Source organism: Rhodofomes roseus (genome assembly GCF_022264815.1).
Source record: "Rhodofomes roseus strain CIRM-BRFM 1785 chromosome Unknown C8Q71scaffold_3, whole genome shotgun sequence".
NCBI lineage: Eukaryota > Fungi > Basidiomycota > Agaricomycetes > Polyporales > Fomitopsidaceae > Rhodofomes > Rhodofomes roseus.
Genome location: NW_025952959.1, coordinates 917,840 through 933,135, shown reverse-complemented (window position 1 = coordinate 933,135; position 15,296 = coordinate 917,840). Strand labels below are relative to the sequence as shown.

The following is a 15,296-nucleotide window of genomic DNA, read 5'->3' as shown; positions in this document are numbered from 1 at the left end:
CTTGTCTTCGTATTAAATTGTAGTCGTCATGGTTAGATCGGCTCAATCACGATGGACAACGCGTCATCCAATAAAAAGAAGATGACATTTCTCCAGGACGAACTCAACAAGGCGGGTATTGCATTTGATGCCGACGGTAATCGTGTATGGTATGTTTGATCACTTTGCATGCCAATCACAGAGCTACATAATTGGAGTTTTGACAGTTGCTTCCCTCATGGCATTAACCGTGCATGCCAGGCCGTGACAGACGAGCTTGAGAAAAATCCATATGAGCCTGTGTACGCGCTTGCCTCGGCACCCGGAGTCACTGAGGAATTCAAAGAATCCTGCATGCGGTATGCTGATGCACTCGGTAGCAAGCCAATCAGTAGTGTTCGGACAGTGGTCGTTGCAGCGCGACGATCTGGCCCGAGGCGCGAGGAGCTTCAGCGCGTCATCAAGATGGGCAACCAGTCGAACTTGTGGGGTACTCTTGAAAACCCGGTAGTGCTTCCTGAGGTCCAACTGCTCCGTGATGTGGACACGCGGTGGTCGTCAATGTATAATATGATAAGCCGCATGCTTAACTTGTACCCTGTGAGTGACGCTCTGTCCGGTGCTTCTCGGCTCATATACCCTCTATAGGCCGTCCGACATTTGATACTGAAAGACACCCTTGGAGACATCGCCGATTTGACAGATGACGAGCTCAACGTTCTCGTTGACATCCATCAGGTATTCTCGGCCCCGAACGCAGCGCAGGAGTTGCTATCTGCGGAAAAGACGCCTACCCTTTGTATGGCGTTACCCGTTTACACCGACCTGATGGACGTCTGGGAAGAACAGGCCCGGACGATCCCGGAACTACAGCATTACATCAAAATGGGCATCGACCGGGTGCAGAAGTATGTCAACATTGCCCGAACCAGTCGGATTTATGCATTAGCAATGAGTACGTCCGTCTGCACGTTACAGTAGTTGTCGCGGCTCTCTGACAACACATCATGCACCAGTAATCAACCCCACTGACAAAATGACGTGGATCAACGCGCACTGGACAGTACAACAAGCCGCCGATGCGAAGAAGTGGATGGTTGATGCCGTATGTAGAGTACCCAGCTCATGACACGTTGTACTAATATCAACAACTTTACATCAGATGGCCGCATTCGCAACATCCAAACGTCATGCAAGCAAGCAGACGAACCCTCCCCCGAGTCCTTCCGGGCGCGCAGGTACTACATCGAAAGCTGCGCAGGCACAGGTGTCTGGCGTGCATCGCCTGCGCGCCATCAAAAGCTTGCCGCGGCGGTCCAAGACACTCCCACTAGCAGCAAGCATTACCTCCCCGAGTCCCTCTGCCATCTCTCGTAGCTGCAGCGAGTCATCGGCTACCAGTACCGCCCCAGGACCACAATCGAGAGAAGCTAGTGTACCATTGCTAGCGCAAACGAACAGCGAGTCACCTGCTCCGAGTCTGCAGCCACCTTCAAGTTCACCTGCGGAAATTGCTGCGCTTGAAGCTGACGCAGTGATCCGCGACCGTACCATTGCGGAAAATGAGCTTGATCGGTATCTCACCGTGCCCCTGGTTCGTTCCGAAGATCGCGCAGTTGACCTTGTTGCATGGTGGGAGGTACGCCCTTGCTAATACTCTATGTCTATCACAGTAATTGCTCATAAAGTCGTCGTAGGGTCACGAGAACGAATTCCCGCTGATGTTCCGGGTCGCGCTTGACGTGTTACCTGTACAGGCATCCGCTGTGCCTTGCGAACGAATGTTCTCAGGAAGCAAGCAGACGATTACTGTGCAAAGGATCAATCTCTCACCCGAGATGCTCGAAATCCTGCAGGTGGAGAAATTCGAATTCAAGGGCGACCGTTTAGACTTCACGGAGGACACCCTTGCGAAGCCCGAGGACTACAGTTTGGAGGCACCGACGGCGTCTGCGGTTCAGGAGCTCATTGCGCTGGGGCGATTTGATGAACTGCGCGATCTGTATCGTAACCAGGAACTTAGGCAGAAATAGCTTCTAATTGCATCGTCATTCAAGTTGCTCAGTATTACATTCAAGTCTTTGTATACTTTACGAGCCCTTACCACCGCGACGAACTTCGATACGGCCGCGCACACAATCGTGCAGACCGTTGCTTGAATCTGATTGGCCAGTGAACGTGAGAATCACTGTACAGTTGTGGCACCTGGCTTGTAAGCCAACTCCTTAGCTTACTCGGCGGCAACTCGAAATTCGAGTTGTGATCGAGTTTGCTGACTCGGCTTAGCTTGACTCAACTTGCCGCAACACTACCCCTGCCTCCTTGACTCCGCACTCGTTGACAATATTGTTCCATTGCCATTGCGCATACGATCGGCCCTATGCATCCCCCGCGCATACTGAATTGCTTTCCAAATTGATTCACGTTTAATTTCTCTCAATGACGAGGGGGACGCGGAATGACCTGAGTCGGACTCTGAGATCTCTCGCCAGTTCACCTTAGTATCTTGTCTGCGATGTGCCGGCTTCCTCGCTACCCAATTCAACGGCTACTTACCTCACATCTTACGCCCATCGAGTCAGCAAGAGGTTGAAGAACTTCGAGCAACAACTCGACCACACCTGCAGGTCAATAGCAAAGTAGCATGAGGTTATCAATTTGAGTGGACGCGCTCGGAATATTGTGCATCTCGAACCAAATCCAACTTTATGCTTCACGCTTGCCACGTATCAGTGCAGCACCGAGAAAGCTCAACAGATACAGTAACCTATATTCATCACCAATCTGCCATTGCGTACTGTACAATATGCGTTTCATGATAGTAATATGCGACCGAACCACAGTGACATCAACAAAAAGAAGCATAAGCGTCCGTCAGCAGCACGCCCAGAGGCCACGACCAAGCAGCAAGAGATGCGACAGTCCCCCGAATCATTCGACGAGCGGAGGCAGCTCGTCGTCGCTCACGTTCCCAGTGTCCGGCAACAGCTCCGGGAAGATCGGCGGCGAGCGGCCGATCGGGCTCGCCCCTCTGCGGAGCGTCTGCTCGAGCATGAGGATGCGCGCAAACACGTCCTCCACAACTGCGTCGTGCGAGTTCCTCGAGGGAACATGTGGAGGGCCGCCGGGCGCACGGAACGACGCATGCGGCCGGCGGGATGAGGAAGGCGACCGTCCCCGACTTGCCGTGGCGGCGGGTCGGGCGCGGGAGTTGGCTGGCCTTGCTGCTGCTCGCAGCGCGTTGAGGTCAAGCTCGGGTATCGATTCCCCATCCGAGTCGATGCCCCATGGGTCGAGCTCGCGTGGCCTAGGAGCAAACGTTACCCTCGATCCGGCACGCTGTCCTGTTTCCAACCTTCAGTGTCAAGACGCATATAGCGTAGTGGCGTACAGACTCACCGGCTGCAGCAGGCTTCGCCCCATGCGCGCACTCCGAGCGGTGCCCATCCGCTCGGAACTTCTCCTCCTCTGCCAGCCATTGTTCCAACCCCAACACAGTCGGCGGCTCCCACTTCCGCACGCCCGGTGCAAGATGCGGCGGCATCGTCGCCGTCAGCCGCAGCGTGAGCGAGTCGGGGTCGATGTCGAATCTGCACGACGGGCACGTCGTCTTGCGTGCGAGCCACGGTGCGAGGCAGCTGCGGTGGAATAGGTGCCTCCCAGGGCACGGGAACACCAAGATATAGTGCTGCGACGGGGGCGACGTGTGGAACGGGAGCAGCTCGAAGAGCGCGTTGGTCAGGTCCGCCCCGTTGAGCTTGCCGAGCTCGGACGGGTCGTGTACATTGTCAATGAGGTAGTCATCTCGACAGATCGCACATCCCTCCGCGGCCTCGCCGTCGCCTCCGCGCAGCTTCTCGTACCGACGGACAAGTTCGTCGGAGACGGCTTCGAGGCCGGCGAGGAGGGTCTCTGCGCGCTGTGGGTCGTTGTCCACGGCGAGCCTCCGCGGCGACATGAGCCATTCCAGGAGGTCAATGGACCTCAGCGGCATCTAAGTAATATGCGCATCAGCATACACCCGCCGACCAGGCGGGCAGCGTGAAGCTCTATGCGGCTACCCGATCTCACCTCAGTCCCCTGTGCCGCGATGTCAGCACCTAGTATTCGATCAGCCTCGACCAAGAAGTCATCTTCATCTTCATCCTCCCAATCCTCCGGATCCTCTTCGTCAGTGTACGGCCCATACGGCGCCGTGCTCTCCGCCGAATCGCCGAGCGACTCCATCCCGCGGCGGAGCTCGTCGCGCGCGTCCTGCTCGTCCCAGCCCGAGCCGTCCGACTCGGAATCATACACGTCTGCCTCCTCGTCCGAGCTATCAGAGACCGTCTGGAGCGAAGGAAGGCTCCCCGCCTCGCTGTCGCCGTCCTCGCTCGCGTCTGAATCCGAACCCGAGTCGCCAGAGTCCGAGTCCGAGGCCAGGGCCGGCGGCCCATCGTCGGCCTCCCTGGAGTCAGTGCCGGAGCCAGGAGCTTCTGCTGGTAGCTCAGGATCGGGAGCGGGAGCAGGCGCTACACGCCCGAGAAAGGGCCTCCTGCCCATGAGCGTGCCCGTGAGTGCGTTGACAAAGTCGAAGTCGACCCGGAACCGCCTTTGATCTGTGAGAGGCGCAGCAGACTCAGTGGCTTGACCAGCATTGTCGGGGGCAGAGTCTGTATCGTTGTGCGTGTGCTGTGTCGCGTCCATAGAGCACAGGAGAGGTTGAAGTAGACCTTGAGAGTTGGCGGCGGACCGTGAGGCGCAGTTGTGGACATGGGCACCGATTATCCAACTTATCGGGGCTGACAAGCTTTTTCTGTGCAAACAGCGGTTTCTATACAATTGACAAGCAACAAGACAGGTACTTAACTACTTACTTATTTGATCGCGTAAGTACAATTAACCCGAATATAGATCGCGACGCGCTCCAGCCACAACTGCCGGTTGACCGGCCTCTCCTCCTGCCTTCAACTTCTACACCTACTGCCATGGAGGCTGGGATTGCTTCCAGTCAGCGACCTAGTTCTGTGACCGCCGTGTTTCTACAAAAATCATGCGTCCAGCACCGATACATTCGCTCGCGCGATACGTCTTGCATCGTGGAACGTCCTGAGCGCCTACGCGCTGTTCATGTCGGCCTGGCGGCAGCTGTCGCGCGACTGGAGGAGTCCTCCAAGGTCCGCGGTCCCAGCGTGAAATCAGAGCACCTAGAAGACCATGTTCCTCCCGCGGATGCTCAAGAAACGGATGCCGACGAACTTGCTTCGGCCCTGGGACGCCTGAACTTGGCCAACGCCTCCGGTAGCTCGCCTTCACGCGTTCCGGTGCAATTCGTGCATAGCGAGGCGTCAGTTGACATTCTGAACCACGCCGCGGTGAAGTTTGTGCACGGCGACGTTGAAAGAGACGTGTATCTCGAGAACTTGAACCGGTGGGCCGCTGAAAGCCGCGCGAAGATCGAGAAGGGCGAGAGCGAGATCCCGGAAGGCTTCTCCCAAGGCGATCTCTACTGTACGTGCTTTTCGCATGCGCCCATTTTCTGTACCTACAACACATTTTTGTATTAGTATGTCCCGAGTCGCTACTTGCAATACAGGGTGCCTTGGGCACCGTTTGCGAAGCCGTCGATACCGTCGTTGGTAGCCGCAACTCTGCTCCGAATACCCAGACTTCACGAGCCTTCGTGGCCATAAGGCCTCCTGGTCACCATTGCGGAGAAGTAAGAACCACTCGCTCGATACTGTCACGTCTCTCAACACCATTCAGGACACACCGTCTGGGTTTTGCTTCGTGAACAACGTCGCAGTCGCAGCAGCACATGGTATGTACACCCCGCTAATTTTGATCGGAACTACAGGTTCACGTAATATTGCACAGCTCATCTACAACACGGAATTAACCGTGTCGTCGTGCTGGACATTGACCTTCATCATGGTACGCCGCATCTACTGAAGTGAGCATCAGCGCTGAACGGAGACGCAGGGAATGGAACGCAATCCATCATCTGGCAAATCAACGAGGAATCGTACAGGAAGGCCCTGGAACAAGAGGCAGGCGCGCCCCCCGATAAACCCGGCTTGCAAGCGTATTACGGGAGCATCCATGACGTTTTCTCCTATCCTTGCGAGGTATGGCCTAGCCGTCCTCTTTCAAAATGTGCTGACCAATGTGCGGGCACAGGACGGGAAGATGGAACTTGTCCAGGCCGCCTCGGTGTCGATCCACGGGCCGCACGGGCAACACATCGAGAACGTGCACTTGAAGCCGTACAGCTCCGAAGAGCACTTCTGGGAGGAGCTCTACGCAGGGCCGTACTCCAAGCTCCTCGGCAAAGCCGGCGACTTTCTCGACGAGACGGGTGGTCCGGGCGACGACGTCCTGATATTCATCAGGTCCGTCTGTTTTCTGCTCTCTACAGCGCGCGCGAGCGACTGACGCTTGTGAATGCCGCAGCTGCGGGTTCGACGCCAGTGAGCACGAGTATCCGTCCATGTCGAGACACCAGCGCCACGTCCCAACTTCGTTCTACCGCCGCTTCGCCAACGACACGCGCGCGTTCGCGGATCGGTACGCTCGTGGACGGCTCATCAGCGTGCTCGAGGGCGGGTACAGCGACCGTGCGCTGATGAGCGGTGCCATGGCGCACCTGACCGGCCTAGCAGAGGTGGACGGAATGATGGTCGACGAGAGTTGGTGGAACCTACAGAATCTAGTCGAGGTAGGCGTGTACACCCAAGTCTGGGTGCGCAAATCTGACATCGTACTTAGCTCGAGAAGGCGACGAAGAAACGCCGAGGTGGGCGAGTCTCCCAACCTACCATGTCTGCGCCATGGCTGGCCCGAGCCGTAGAGCTCTTTGCGGGGATAGACTCTTCGCACCTCGTTCCTGCCACTACGTCCGCACGCAACGCGGTCCCGCCGTCTTCCCGGGTGCTCCGCGAGAGAAAGATGCCCAATGTTCCTGCTGAACAGAATCCAAGCGCATCATTGAGGAAACCGGGCGCAAAGAAGGCCCAAACCACGGAGCTCGCTGCTATGATCGCAGTACAAGCAGAGACGGCGAACGAACCGTCTGATAGCGACTCCGTGTCGTCCTTCTCTTCGCTTTCGGACGTTCCTGATGACGGTCAAGCGCCGAAGAAATTACCTCGCGTCGTCCTGAAGCTGGGCCCTCGACCTGCGGAGGCCAACACATCTTGATAGTCCATTCAGATGAGGGGTGTGATTTCGAGATCAAGAGCTGTCCAGCTAAGATACCCTTGTTAAAGAAGGTAACACTAGTGTCTCAATGTATCAGTAGTGATTAATGATATGCATCGTGCTGAACCGTCAAATGCTCGGCAATGTGCTGATGGCCCATTCATAGACACCTAGGAACACAGCGCCGCCAGCTGATATCCAGAGTGTCCTCGGGACGACACCACTGAACAATGCGCGTAGTCCTTCAGACACGTAGATCTGTTTGAGGCGAGCGGGTATTGAGGGCATACTCTGCTTGGCAGTGTCCTGCATGATACCACAGCTTAGTTGATGCACTCGGCCAAGAACGTGTGAGACGTGTATGCGTACCCTCATGTCCAACATGACCCGGGTTTTTAGTACATCCAGTGGCGTGGTGAGTGCGGCGGCTACGCCACCTGCAATGCTCCCGCATACAGCAGCCTCGTATGCGTGCAGCGGTCTTCGTCCTAGGGCTTGAGACAGCCGGAGTTTCAACAGCTCATAGAGAGGAAACTGTATTGACGTGAAGGGTATCTATGGGCGCAGTTCAGTAAAGCGTATGTGATACAGAACGATGGTTCTCACGGACCTCCCTCATCACTGTTGTGGCGTATCCCCTGTAGAAGCCGCGGAGCCCCTCTTGCGAGAGCACCAGCCGAGCGGCGGCGAACGACGAACCCGCCAAGCTGCCGTATGTCGATGTTTGCATGCGCGTCTTGATGACTTCCGTGGGCACCCGGATTAAGCAAGCAGCCTGACAGGGCCCTGCGGTCATGAGAAGCTACCACTGCGACAATGAGTGGACCGTCGTACAACTTCGCCAGCGGATGCAGACAACATATGCGTCACCGGGGCCAGGTTCTCGGCGAGGGGTAGTGTGCGCTTCAGTGTGTCATACGTGCAGAAGAATACGGCAGCTGCACATCGTGGGCCGTAAGCAACTGTAGAGAGTTGGACTGACAGTAGTACGTACCTCCGGGTGCGCTACCAACCACGACACTCCCGACACCCTTGTAGATCCCATTGAATCCGCCCGCCCGCACGAAGCCTTGCGACGACTGTAGACGCGTCTTAATGGTGTCAATTGGGAAGAAGAGGAGGTCGACGGATGTGCCTGCGAGTCCGCCGGCCTGGCATGGTCAATTGACGTAGACAGGCACAATGATCGACATACCACAAGTGACTGCACAAAAGTCGGTCCCTCGACCATGATCGTCGAGAAGGTGTTGAATACGCCGAGAGCAGAGCACCAGAAATTAGCTCAACAGCACCCACCGTCGACGTGGGGATGTCGTCGAGAGCACAAACAACGACGTCGACAAAGTCCGAAATGCATGAGCAGAGTCCGAGAAGTCCGCAATGCTGAAGCGCTCCAGATCCCAGAGTCAGATGACTGATCATCGCGTAGGCGCCCGTGTGTGGCTGGGCGCTTGCCAACTTTTCGCGACTCATCCGAGCAACAACGAGTTGAGGTCTCATCCAAATCCACACAAAATCCACCATTCTGCAGTAAGCAGCGACCATGGACGACACACTCGAGAGGCCAAATGTTGTATCAAAGCCTGTTGATGCTGTAGACGGCGATGACGAGCAATCCTCAGGCGATGAGGACCAGGGGCCCGATTGGACGAAACTCCCGTACGTGTATGAAGACTGGACGCGATCTAGCTTGCTAACAAACCATCAGCTCGGCCCCCACTGCGCGCCCTTTCATCCCGAAACGAGGAGAGAAAGATTTCGAACCAAACGCTTCTGGAGGCTCCGGTCTGCAGCGCCATGTATTGGACCGATCGCGGCACGCGATGCTGGAAGCCTTGTCCGCACCTCGTACAATTTCTAGGTACGTGCCAGGCACCTGTTGAAAGCGTATTAGCAATTTAACCCCGCTGTGCACTGCTAGCAAGTCAATCAGCTATGCCGTGTGGCATCCAGATCTCGCTCGAGCGCATGTCACCCTGAGCAGAGGCATCCATTTTGCAAGCATGGGCCATTCCGTAGCCAGGACGGCTTCACTTGATAGTGCCAAGAAGATCCATAAGCGATTGGAGCTACTGCCCGAAGAAACACTGTACCTTGTGGAAAGGGGCGCGATGCTTTGCTGGAAGGCATGTGAATTGGCCCCGTCAGACACTCCAGGCCTCGAGGACGTGGAGGGCATTCCCATGACTGTACAGCAGGCATTCGCTGAGATGATCGGAACCGCAGACCTCACGCTCGAGAAGTACCAGGTATCTTACCATCGCTCCTGGATAAGATGAACTACTGATACAGACCTCAGGTATTTGCCTACCTCAAAAGACTTGGATACGCGGTTACGCGTACGAAGCCTCCAAATCCAGAGTACCCGATTCCACCACCCTTTGAACAGCCTCAAAGACGGTATCAATCATCATTCCTACACAAAGTTCTGTCTGTTGTGCTGTGGCCACTCCGCGCCCTGCAGAGCCTCTTTGTGCCCCGGTTCGACTGGTGGCAACCAATTCGCACGAGTTGCCTTCACGGTGCTTTTAATATCCGTGCGGTTCATCATGGCTTGTGTCGGTGTACCGTCTTATGCGTGGGTCTAGGACATCTATTTCAGTCTCTGCGCTTCCTTCCGGGCGGCCACAACGCACCTCTGCATGTCCAAGCTCGTCCACGGGCTCCCGTCTCTCCGTACCAGATCTTCTACAACGTGTACAAACCATCGACACCTTTCAAGAAGACCGCGCCGCCGCCTCCCGAATACTCCGTAGTGGTTGTGAAGTGCGTGTCGTGCTTCTTCTGTATTTGGACTCTACTGAGCTAAGAGTGCAGCGCGCGGACGACGCCCATGCCGACGCTGACGGAGCTGACGTCTCTGTTCGGGGTGCTGCCAGAGCTGCCGCCGCCTCTTCCTCGCAAGCGTCAGTCATTTGTTCAACAAAAAGCCGGTACTGCACCGCCCCCAGCGCCAGCCCCGAAGACACAACTGCCTCCTTCTCGGATGCAGAGGTTCTTCCCGTGGGCGTTCCCGTCGACCTCGCCCCCGGAGTTACCGCGTAATATCAACCCCTTTTTATCACTCAAGACGGGGAAGAAGATGGTTGTAGTTGCAGCGGTTGACGCGGGCATGACTAGCTTCTTCCGATTTGGCGAGGGTGTGTTCACAGAATGGCCCATGGTATTGTAATCTCGAACTATCATGCGATTTGACTCAAGTTGTCGTTCGGCGAAGCTATCTCGGTATCTGTCTTGGTGACATCATGAAATCTCTATCTGTCTAACATGACAGCGTGGTACCCGTCGCTACACGGGAGATTGACTGTTTTCTACGGTTGGTCAGGGAGTGCTTCCTGGTGTGGAACACAGTGCCGTCTGCCTTATACTCCATCGTCGGCCAGGCACTCTCCAGCACCAACCCTCTCCAACAAGCCTACTTCCCTCGTCATCGGGTAGCTGCTCACTTCACCGACGTGCCGATCTAGTTACCGAACAGGCTGAATTGCTGCTCCTGCACGTACCATGTCGTCATTGGCCTCCCTGTTGTGAGTCAGTCATGTTCTCTACGGTAGAATCGCTGGTTAAACGACCAATAGGGGACCAGAGGTGCGTTTTATGGCGCTACAAATCTTGTTGCTGTCTGATCAAACAATGGAACTCAGCTTATAGGTTTTGCTTTCAATTGGGCGTTGCAGGGCGCGTTCTCTGTCCAAGTGTGTGAGTTGATACTCCATGACACGCGCCACGTCTTGGATGAACATACTGTCTTTAGACATATACTATCTATGCTTTCCCACTGATTCGATCTACCTAAAGTGCATCGGTACGAATTGCAGACCAATGTGTTTGACGCAGCCTGATTGCATGACCTTGTCAGTTTATTCCACGCTCGTGTTGGAATGGTCTCAGACGGCGCTGTTGACCTCGTCTTCGTTCTACCGCTTCGCCGCACACTATGGGGACTTCGCCTCGCTCCTATCCGATGACGTGTTTTGGATCACCTTGTTCATTATGCCTGCCTTCACGGCGGCTATGGTCCAGTCGTTCTACGCATGGCGCATCTCAATAATTTCGCAGAGACGAATCTTCACGATCGTTGTTCTTTTTGTGAGTGAAAGGGTTCAACGGTGCGGCGATGTTCCCATTGACCGGCGTCCAGTTTGTCGTGTTTGCGTTCGTTGCGGGGATAGTAGGAGCCGTGAGCTTGAAGGTACGCATCAGTCATGCATAGTATTGCAGCACAAGCAGTGATCATCGCCTGTGACAGAATTTGCACGTCTTCTCTGGCCAGTATAGCGACTATGCCGTGACGTGGGATGTGGCCACAAATGTAGGTACCCCATTTCATGCCTACACATCGTAAGCCTGATAAGTCTTGTGGGTTGTCTAGCTTTGGTTGTGGTGTAGCATTCTCGTGGACACAATGATCGCCGGCTTCATGCTGTATTCTGTGCGTCTCGCTGGCATGCCTCGAGTGTCTACCGCTGAATAGTGCATCCAGCTACGGCGCTTTAGAAGTTGTCGGAAAGACTCCGACGTGCTCATCAACCGCATTGGGAAATTGGTCATCGAGACAGGTTGCCTAACCGGTATATCATGGTCATGCCTTTTCCTCGGCATTGTACTAACTTTTCCCCTGGCAGTCGCTGGAGCTGTCACAACCCTAGTCTGTTGGTACGCGTTCTCGGTCAGCCATATGTATCTCTGCGCTGCTTGAAGCTCTGCTGATTGAAATGCCCAGACTACTGTTGCCTTGTTTCCGTCAGTATTCCATGCCCGATCGCATCCATGACGATCTAAAGTCGTTGACAATGATAGATCGCAGTTTCTATCTAAATTGTGCGTATGGGTGATCTTCGTTGTCACCCGCCTTGTTGAGAATACTTGCAGGTATGCGAATTCGTTGATGATGTCGCTGAACAACAGGGCCTTCCTGCATGGACAAATCTCTAACGTTCATGTAGAACGTAGTCCGCTGATCTTGCATATGACAAGTCGACAGGCCAGGCACGATGCTCCTCTAGCTGCAGACCCTGATGCCAGTAATGGCCCAACCGGGGTCGATCTGCCGCCTACTATAGATGATGATCGCGAGAGTTATAAGGTGTGTGAGCCGGCCGACATCGTACATCCTATCGCTGACCCCGTCACACAGTCGACCAAGTAGCTTGTGCACGGATCTGACCATGGAGTTTGCATAGTTGAAACGTGTTTACCGCCTATTTCAATGCTGCGCCTCTTAGATTTGAACAGTTCCTCATTCGTAGTGATGAATTCAGAACTCTCAAACGCGTGCACTTTGCGTGACTGTTCAACGTCACAGTCCCATTCGGCACCTCCAAGTGGTAGACGGTCTCAGGCGCTCTTTAGGCTGCACAAGGGCCTCGAAGGCACTAACGACAGCACCTCGTCAGCTGTCGCAGACACGGAGCAACACGCATTTGAGGTTCGTGAACTCACATGAACGTCATCATGTATCGATATATCATGGCCGGTATAACCTTTCACAGGAAACGAAAGAAGCCTCAGCTCACTAGCTGAAACTTGAAGCTACTTGGCGGTGCAGCGGTAGTAATGGCTGCCCTTGACTCTCGCCCCGCGACGAGGCTGTTCCAAGGACGTATCGTTTTGACTGGTCTTCAACGTTTGCGGTGCGTGTGTGTCTTCTGACCCCCATCGTTCATAGTGCGCGTTGACATCTCAAATCATGTATGCGCTGGCTGTCTATCGTGCCGCCTTCGCATCGTGCTAGGTACGCAGGTTTATAAGGTTCGCTGCACTTGATTGGTCCACTGACAGCACACACAGGCTCCGTGCGACAGATAGACGGCGTCAAACTACCTCTTGCACCCGCCAAACTTGTCCGCGCCCTTGCATCAGGTTCCCCTTCCGTCCCTGCCTGCTATTAAATTCGAGCCTGAGTCGAGCGCGGGTGGACACAGCTGTCAGTGCGTCTGCACGGATGGCACACCGAGTACGGTGGTACGTCACTCGAGGATTTCTGTGCCGCGAGGCGGGGGATGCTGAAATGTGGGATCTGGGATCTGGGATCTGTGCCGTCACAGTCTCTGTCGAGCACTGGCGTGATGTTGGACGTCGGACTGCCACACAGATCATCGTCTCTCGCGACCGCCAATGCTATAAAGCTTTGCTCAATCTCCTACCTCGCGGACAAAACACGACCGCCGTCAGTGCCTCGCTATCCGAGTCCCTTGCTTCAACCATCAGGACGCTGGCACTAATTATCAAGCGCCATGTCGAGTCCCAGCAGCTATGTGGAGTGGGAGTACGTCTGCGTGTTTGATTTATTTTTAAACTTGGCTAATTGGTCTCTTTGAACCGACAGTCTCAGTGCAGACGTAGGTCTTCCCGAATGCCAGGCTGCGAAGACTCGTCTGTGAACTAATGAGGTGCCGCTGTTCGGCGAGCCAGTTAATAGGTCTTATGTTCAACTGGGGCTTGCTTGGTATCCTATCCCTTCAAATCTGTACGATCACTCTCGCCAGGTACTTCCAGGACGCGCTGACACGAGTATACAGACGGATACATCTGTAATCCAACCCCAGATTCTGGGAGACATCGAGCGGCAGGTCTGAACTACGTATTGATGCACTGCGTTGAGTTCGCTGACACGGATCATGGCCGCACCCCACGCTTACAGTGGATATCCTCTTCTTAGTGGAACTGGTCCAGTCTGTCCTCCTCGCAGTGGAAACTGTTCGAGCTGTTACGCACGTCACTCCACAAATCAACCTCTTCTGGCTAAGCGTATACCTAATGCCGTCTACCACGACATACGCCGCAACGCAGTGGTTCTATGTCAAGCGTATCATAGAGCTTTCTAGAAGGCATATTTGGTCCATATCCATCGGCGCAGTGAGCATGGCTTTGACCTGCATCCCGGTGCGATCGCACGCTGACGGAATCTTCAGTTCTCCGTACTACAGCTGATTGCGGGAGTGTTTGCCAGTATCTTTCTCTTGGTGAGTATGCGGCATCTGTGCATGCATTGTGTCTACAGAACGCAAGTACCCCTGACAGTTGATACAACGCGGAGTATGGGATGCAGCCCCTTTCCAATTGGCGGTGTGGGTGAGCTGAATACGCACATACTTCGCCGTGAGAATCTGAGACGCTGTCAAGGTCTGGCTCTCCCTCAACCTAGTCGCAAGCCTGCTCATAGTTGTAGCAATGAGTATAACAGTACGTCGCTTTCCCTGTGCGTTCGTGTGAAAACGCTCATCCGGTATCGGACGTTTCTGCTATTGGCATACAATACATCTAGCTATCAAGAGCAAGATGGACCTGTTACAGCCAATCAAGCGGAATCTTGACCAGACTGGCCGCGATAACCGTTGAGACAGGAGGTTTGATGGGTGCGTAGACATCGGGTTGGCTTCCTCGCGCAGTATAGCGCATATACTGATACAACTCCGTGAAATAGCAACTGGCTTCATACTAGCATTCGGCCTGCAATTTTCGGTGAGTCGCTAGTTGCATTGTGGGGACTCCGCACTGACGATTGCATTAGCCGCACCCAGTAGCACCAATCGCGTAAGTGATCTGTGACATGAGTCATATCCTATGCTCACGAATATGTAGTTTGTTCATACTGTCCAAGCTGTAAGTATCGACGTTCTGATACCATTCAGCGTTCTGATACAGCCTTCCAGATCCGCGTGCACACTGCTCGCATGCCTGAACAATATCGCCCTGAACGGACAAAGCGCATACTACAGCACCAATGTCGACATGTTGGACGACCTTGGCAAGGTGGAGTTCCATCCGACTGTGCATGGTGACGCTGGCTACGAAAACGCCGCCGCGGGGCTTGCTTACGTACAATACGGAGCATGAGCAGGTCATCATCACCTCGGTGCACGGTGTCGTGCACCTAGCGGGAGCGACGCGGAGCCCGGACTCGAATGTACCACGCCCGCGGAGGACATGTATATTCATCGTAGACTATGATTTCCACTTCCTCTACGTATACGACGAGGGACATGTACTGCACTCGGTTGCCTGGATTTTATAGGTGTACATTACTGTACTTGAGCAACTACTGACTTCGTGGCGATTAGTACAGGAATGATCATCTATTAATGATGCCCTACATAAGCCCCCTGAAGACAATAAAAGGCTTATACAACCAAACT

General features: G+C 54.6%; 7 protein-coding genes across 7 annotated transcripts; 5 read left to right on the top strand and 2 right to left on the bottom strand.

Annotated features, from left to right (window-relative positions):
* Positions 1 to 51: 51 nt before the first annotated feature.
* C8Q71DRAFT_794577 (uncharacterized protein) lies at positions 52 to 977 on the top strand (the record flags this gene model as incomplete). The annotated part of the gene is made up of 4 exons (XM_047925544.1): positions 52 to 149; positions 360 to 579; positions 628 to 934; positions 958 to 977. 4 exons carry the CDS (start codon positions 52 to 54, stop codon positions 975 to 977), a joined length of 645 nt encoding a protein of 214 aa, XP_047782964.1.
* Positions 978 to 2,723: 1,746 nt separating this feature from the next.
* Positions 2,724 to 4,751, bottom strand: C8Q71DRAFT_738149 (uncharacterized protein). The gene is made up of 3 exons (XM_047922645.1): positions 4,051 to 4,751; positions 3,379 to 3,973; positions 2,724 to 3,323 (listed from the first exon to the last, which is right to left on the bottom strand). The coding sequence occupies exons 1-3, from the start codon at positions 4,663 to 4,665 to the stop codon at positions 2,911 to 2,913; spliced, it is 1,623 nt and encodes a 540-aa protein (XP_047782963.1). The 5' UTR covers positions 4,666 to 4,751; the 3' UTR covers positions 2,724 to 2,910.
* Positions 4,752 to 4,874: 123 nt separating this feature from the next.
* On the top strand, positions 4,875 to 7,464 carry C8Q71DRAFT_342804 (Arginase/deacetylase). Its single transcript, XM_047917938.1, has 8 exons — positions 4,875 to 5,469; positions 5,526 to 5,677; positions 5,725 to 5,779; positions 5,836 to 5,892; positions 5,941 to 6,086; positions 6,139 to 6,350; positions 6,412 to 6,676; positions 6,727 to 7,464. The coding sequence occupies exons 1-8, from the start codon at positions 4,947 to 4,949 to the stop codon at positions 7,156 to 7,158; spliced, it is 1,842 nt and encodes a 613-aa protein (XP_047782962.1). The 5' UTR covers positions 4,875 to 4,946; the 3' UTR covers positions 7,159 to 7,464.
* On the bottom strand, positions 7,288 to 8,389 carry C8Q71DRAFT_700736 (S-adenosylmethionine transporter; the record flags this gene model as incomplete). Its single annotated transcript, XM_047920138.1, has 6 exons — positions 7,288 to 7,464; positions 7,528 to 7,713; positions 7,769 to 7,933; positions 7,993 to 8,096; positions 8,153 to 8,309; positions 8,354 to 8,389. The coding sequence occupies 6 exons, from the start codon at positions 8,387 to 8,389 to the stop codon at positions 7,288 to 7,290; spliced, it is 825 nt and encodes a 274-aa protein (XP_047782961.1).
* Positions 8,390 to 8,701: 312 nt separating this feature from the next.
* C8Q71DRAFT_794562 (tRNA-splicing endonuclease subunit sen54 N-term-domain-containing protein) lies at positions 8,702 to 10,330 on the top strand (the record flags this gene model as incomplete). Its single annotated transcript, XM_047925541.1, has 5 exons — positions 8,702 to 8,817; positions 8,867 to 9,019; positions 9,080 to 9,407; positions 9,458 to 9,924; positions 9,976 to 10,330. The coding sequence occupies 5 exons, from the start codon at positions 8,702 to 8,704 to the stop codon at positions 10,328 to 10,330; spliced, it is 1,419 nt and encodes a 472-aa protein (XP_047782960.1).
* Positions 10,331 to 10,662: 332 nt separating this feature from the next.
* Positions 10,663 to 12,307, top strand: C8Q71DRAFT_854021 (uncharacterized protein; the record flags this gene model as incomplete). The annotated part of the gene is made up of 14 exons (XM_047927003.1): positions 10,663 to 10,685; positions 10,737 to 10,746; positions 10,803 to 10,857; positions 10,913 to 10,963; positions 11,018 to 11,247; positions 11,300 to 11,350; positions 11,408 to 11,470; positions 11,531 to 11,590; positions 11,642 to 11,729; positions 11,784 to 11,827; positions 11,882 to 11,901; positions 11,959 to 11,979; positions 12,031 to 12,244; positions 12,296 to 12,307. 14 exons carry the CDS (start codon positions 10,663 to 10,665, stop codon positions 12,305 to 12,307), a joined length of 942 nt encoding a protein of 313 aa, XP_047782959.1.
* A 797-nt stretch (positions 12,308 to 13,104) lies between these two features.
* Positions 13,105 to 15,296, top strand: C8Q71DRAFT_342440 (uncharacterized protein). The gene is made up of 14 exons (XM_047917937.1): positions 13,105 to 13,122; positions 13,206 to 13,426; positions 13,487 to 13,499; positions 13,573 to 13,627; positions 13,680 to 13,730; positions 13,802 to 14,016; positions 14,073 to 14,123; positions 14,182 to 14,232; positions 14,284 to 14,343; positions 14,426 to 14,516; positions 14,585 to 14,622; positions 14,672 to 14,694; positions 14,743 to 14,763; positions 14,814 to 15,296. The coding sequence occupies exons 2-14, from the start codon at positions 13,395 to 13,397 to the stop codon at positions 14,995 to 14,997; spliced, it is 885 nt and encodes a 294-aa protein (XP_047782958.1). The 5' UTR covers positions 13,105 to 13,122; positions 13,206 to 13,394; the 3' UTR covers positions 14,998 to 15,296.

Excerpts from the sequence above, each read along its gene's own strand:
- C8Q71DRAFT_738149 (XM_047922645.1), bottom strand. The coding sequence starts at position 4,665 with ATGGACGCGACACAGCACACGCACAACGATACAGACTCTGCCCCCGAC. Across the intron at positions 3,974-4,050 it reads TCGCGGCACAGGGGACTGAG|ATGCCGCTGAGGTCCATTGA; the intron begins GTGAGATCGGGT and ends CATATTACTTAG. Across the intron at positions 3,324-3,378 it reads GGCGAAGCCTGCTGCAGCCG|GACAGCGTGCCGGATCGAGG; the intron begins GTGAGTCTGTAC and ends GGTTGGAAACAG.
- C8Q71DRAFT_342804 (XM_047917938.1), top strand. The coding sequence starts at position 4,947 with ATGGAGGCTGGGATTGCTTCCAGTCAGCGACCTAGTTCTGTGACCGCC. Across the intron at positions 6,351-6,411 it reads GACGTCCTGATATTCATCAG|CTGCGGGTTCGACGCCAGTG; the intron begins GTCCGTCTGTTT and ends TGAATGCCGCAG. Across the intron at positions 6,677-6,726 it reads ACCTACAGAATCTAGTCGAG|CTCGAGAAGGCGACGAAGAA; the intron begins GTAGGCGTGTAC and ends CATCGTACTTAG.
- C8Q71DRAFT_342440 (XM_047917937.1), top strand. The coding sequence starts at position 13,395 with ATGTCGAGTCCCAGCAGCTATGTGGAGTGGGA. Across the intron at positions 14,017-14,072 it reads GGTCCATATCCATCGGCGCA|TTCTCCGTACTACAGCTGAT; the intron begins GTGAGCATGGCT and ends CGGAATCTTCAG. Across the intron at positions 14,517-14,584 it reads TGAGACAGGAGGTTTGATGG|CAACTGGCTTCATACTAGCA; the intron begins GTGCGTAGACAT and ends TCCGTGAAATAG.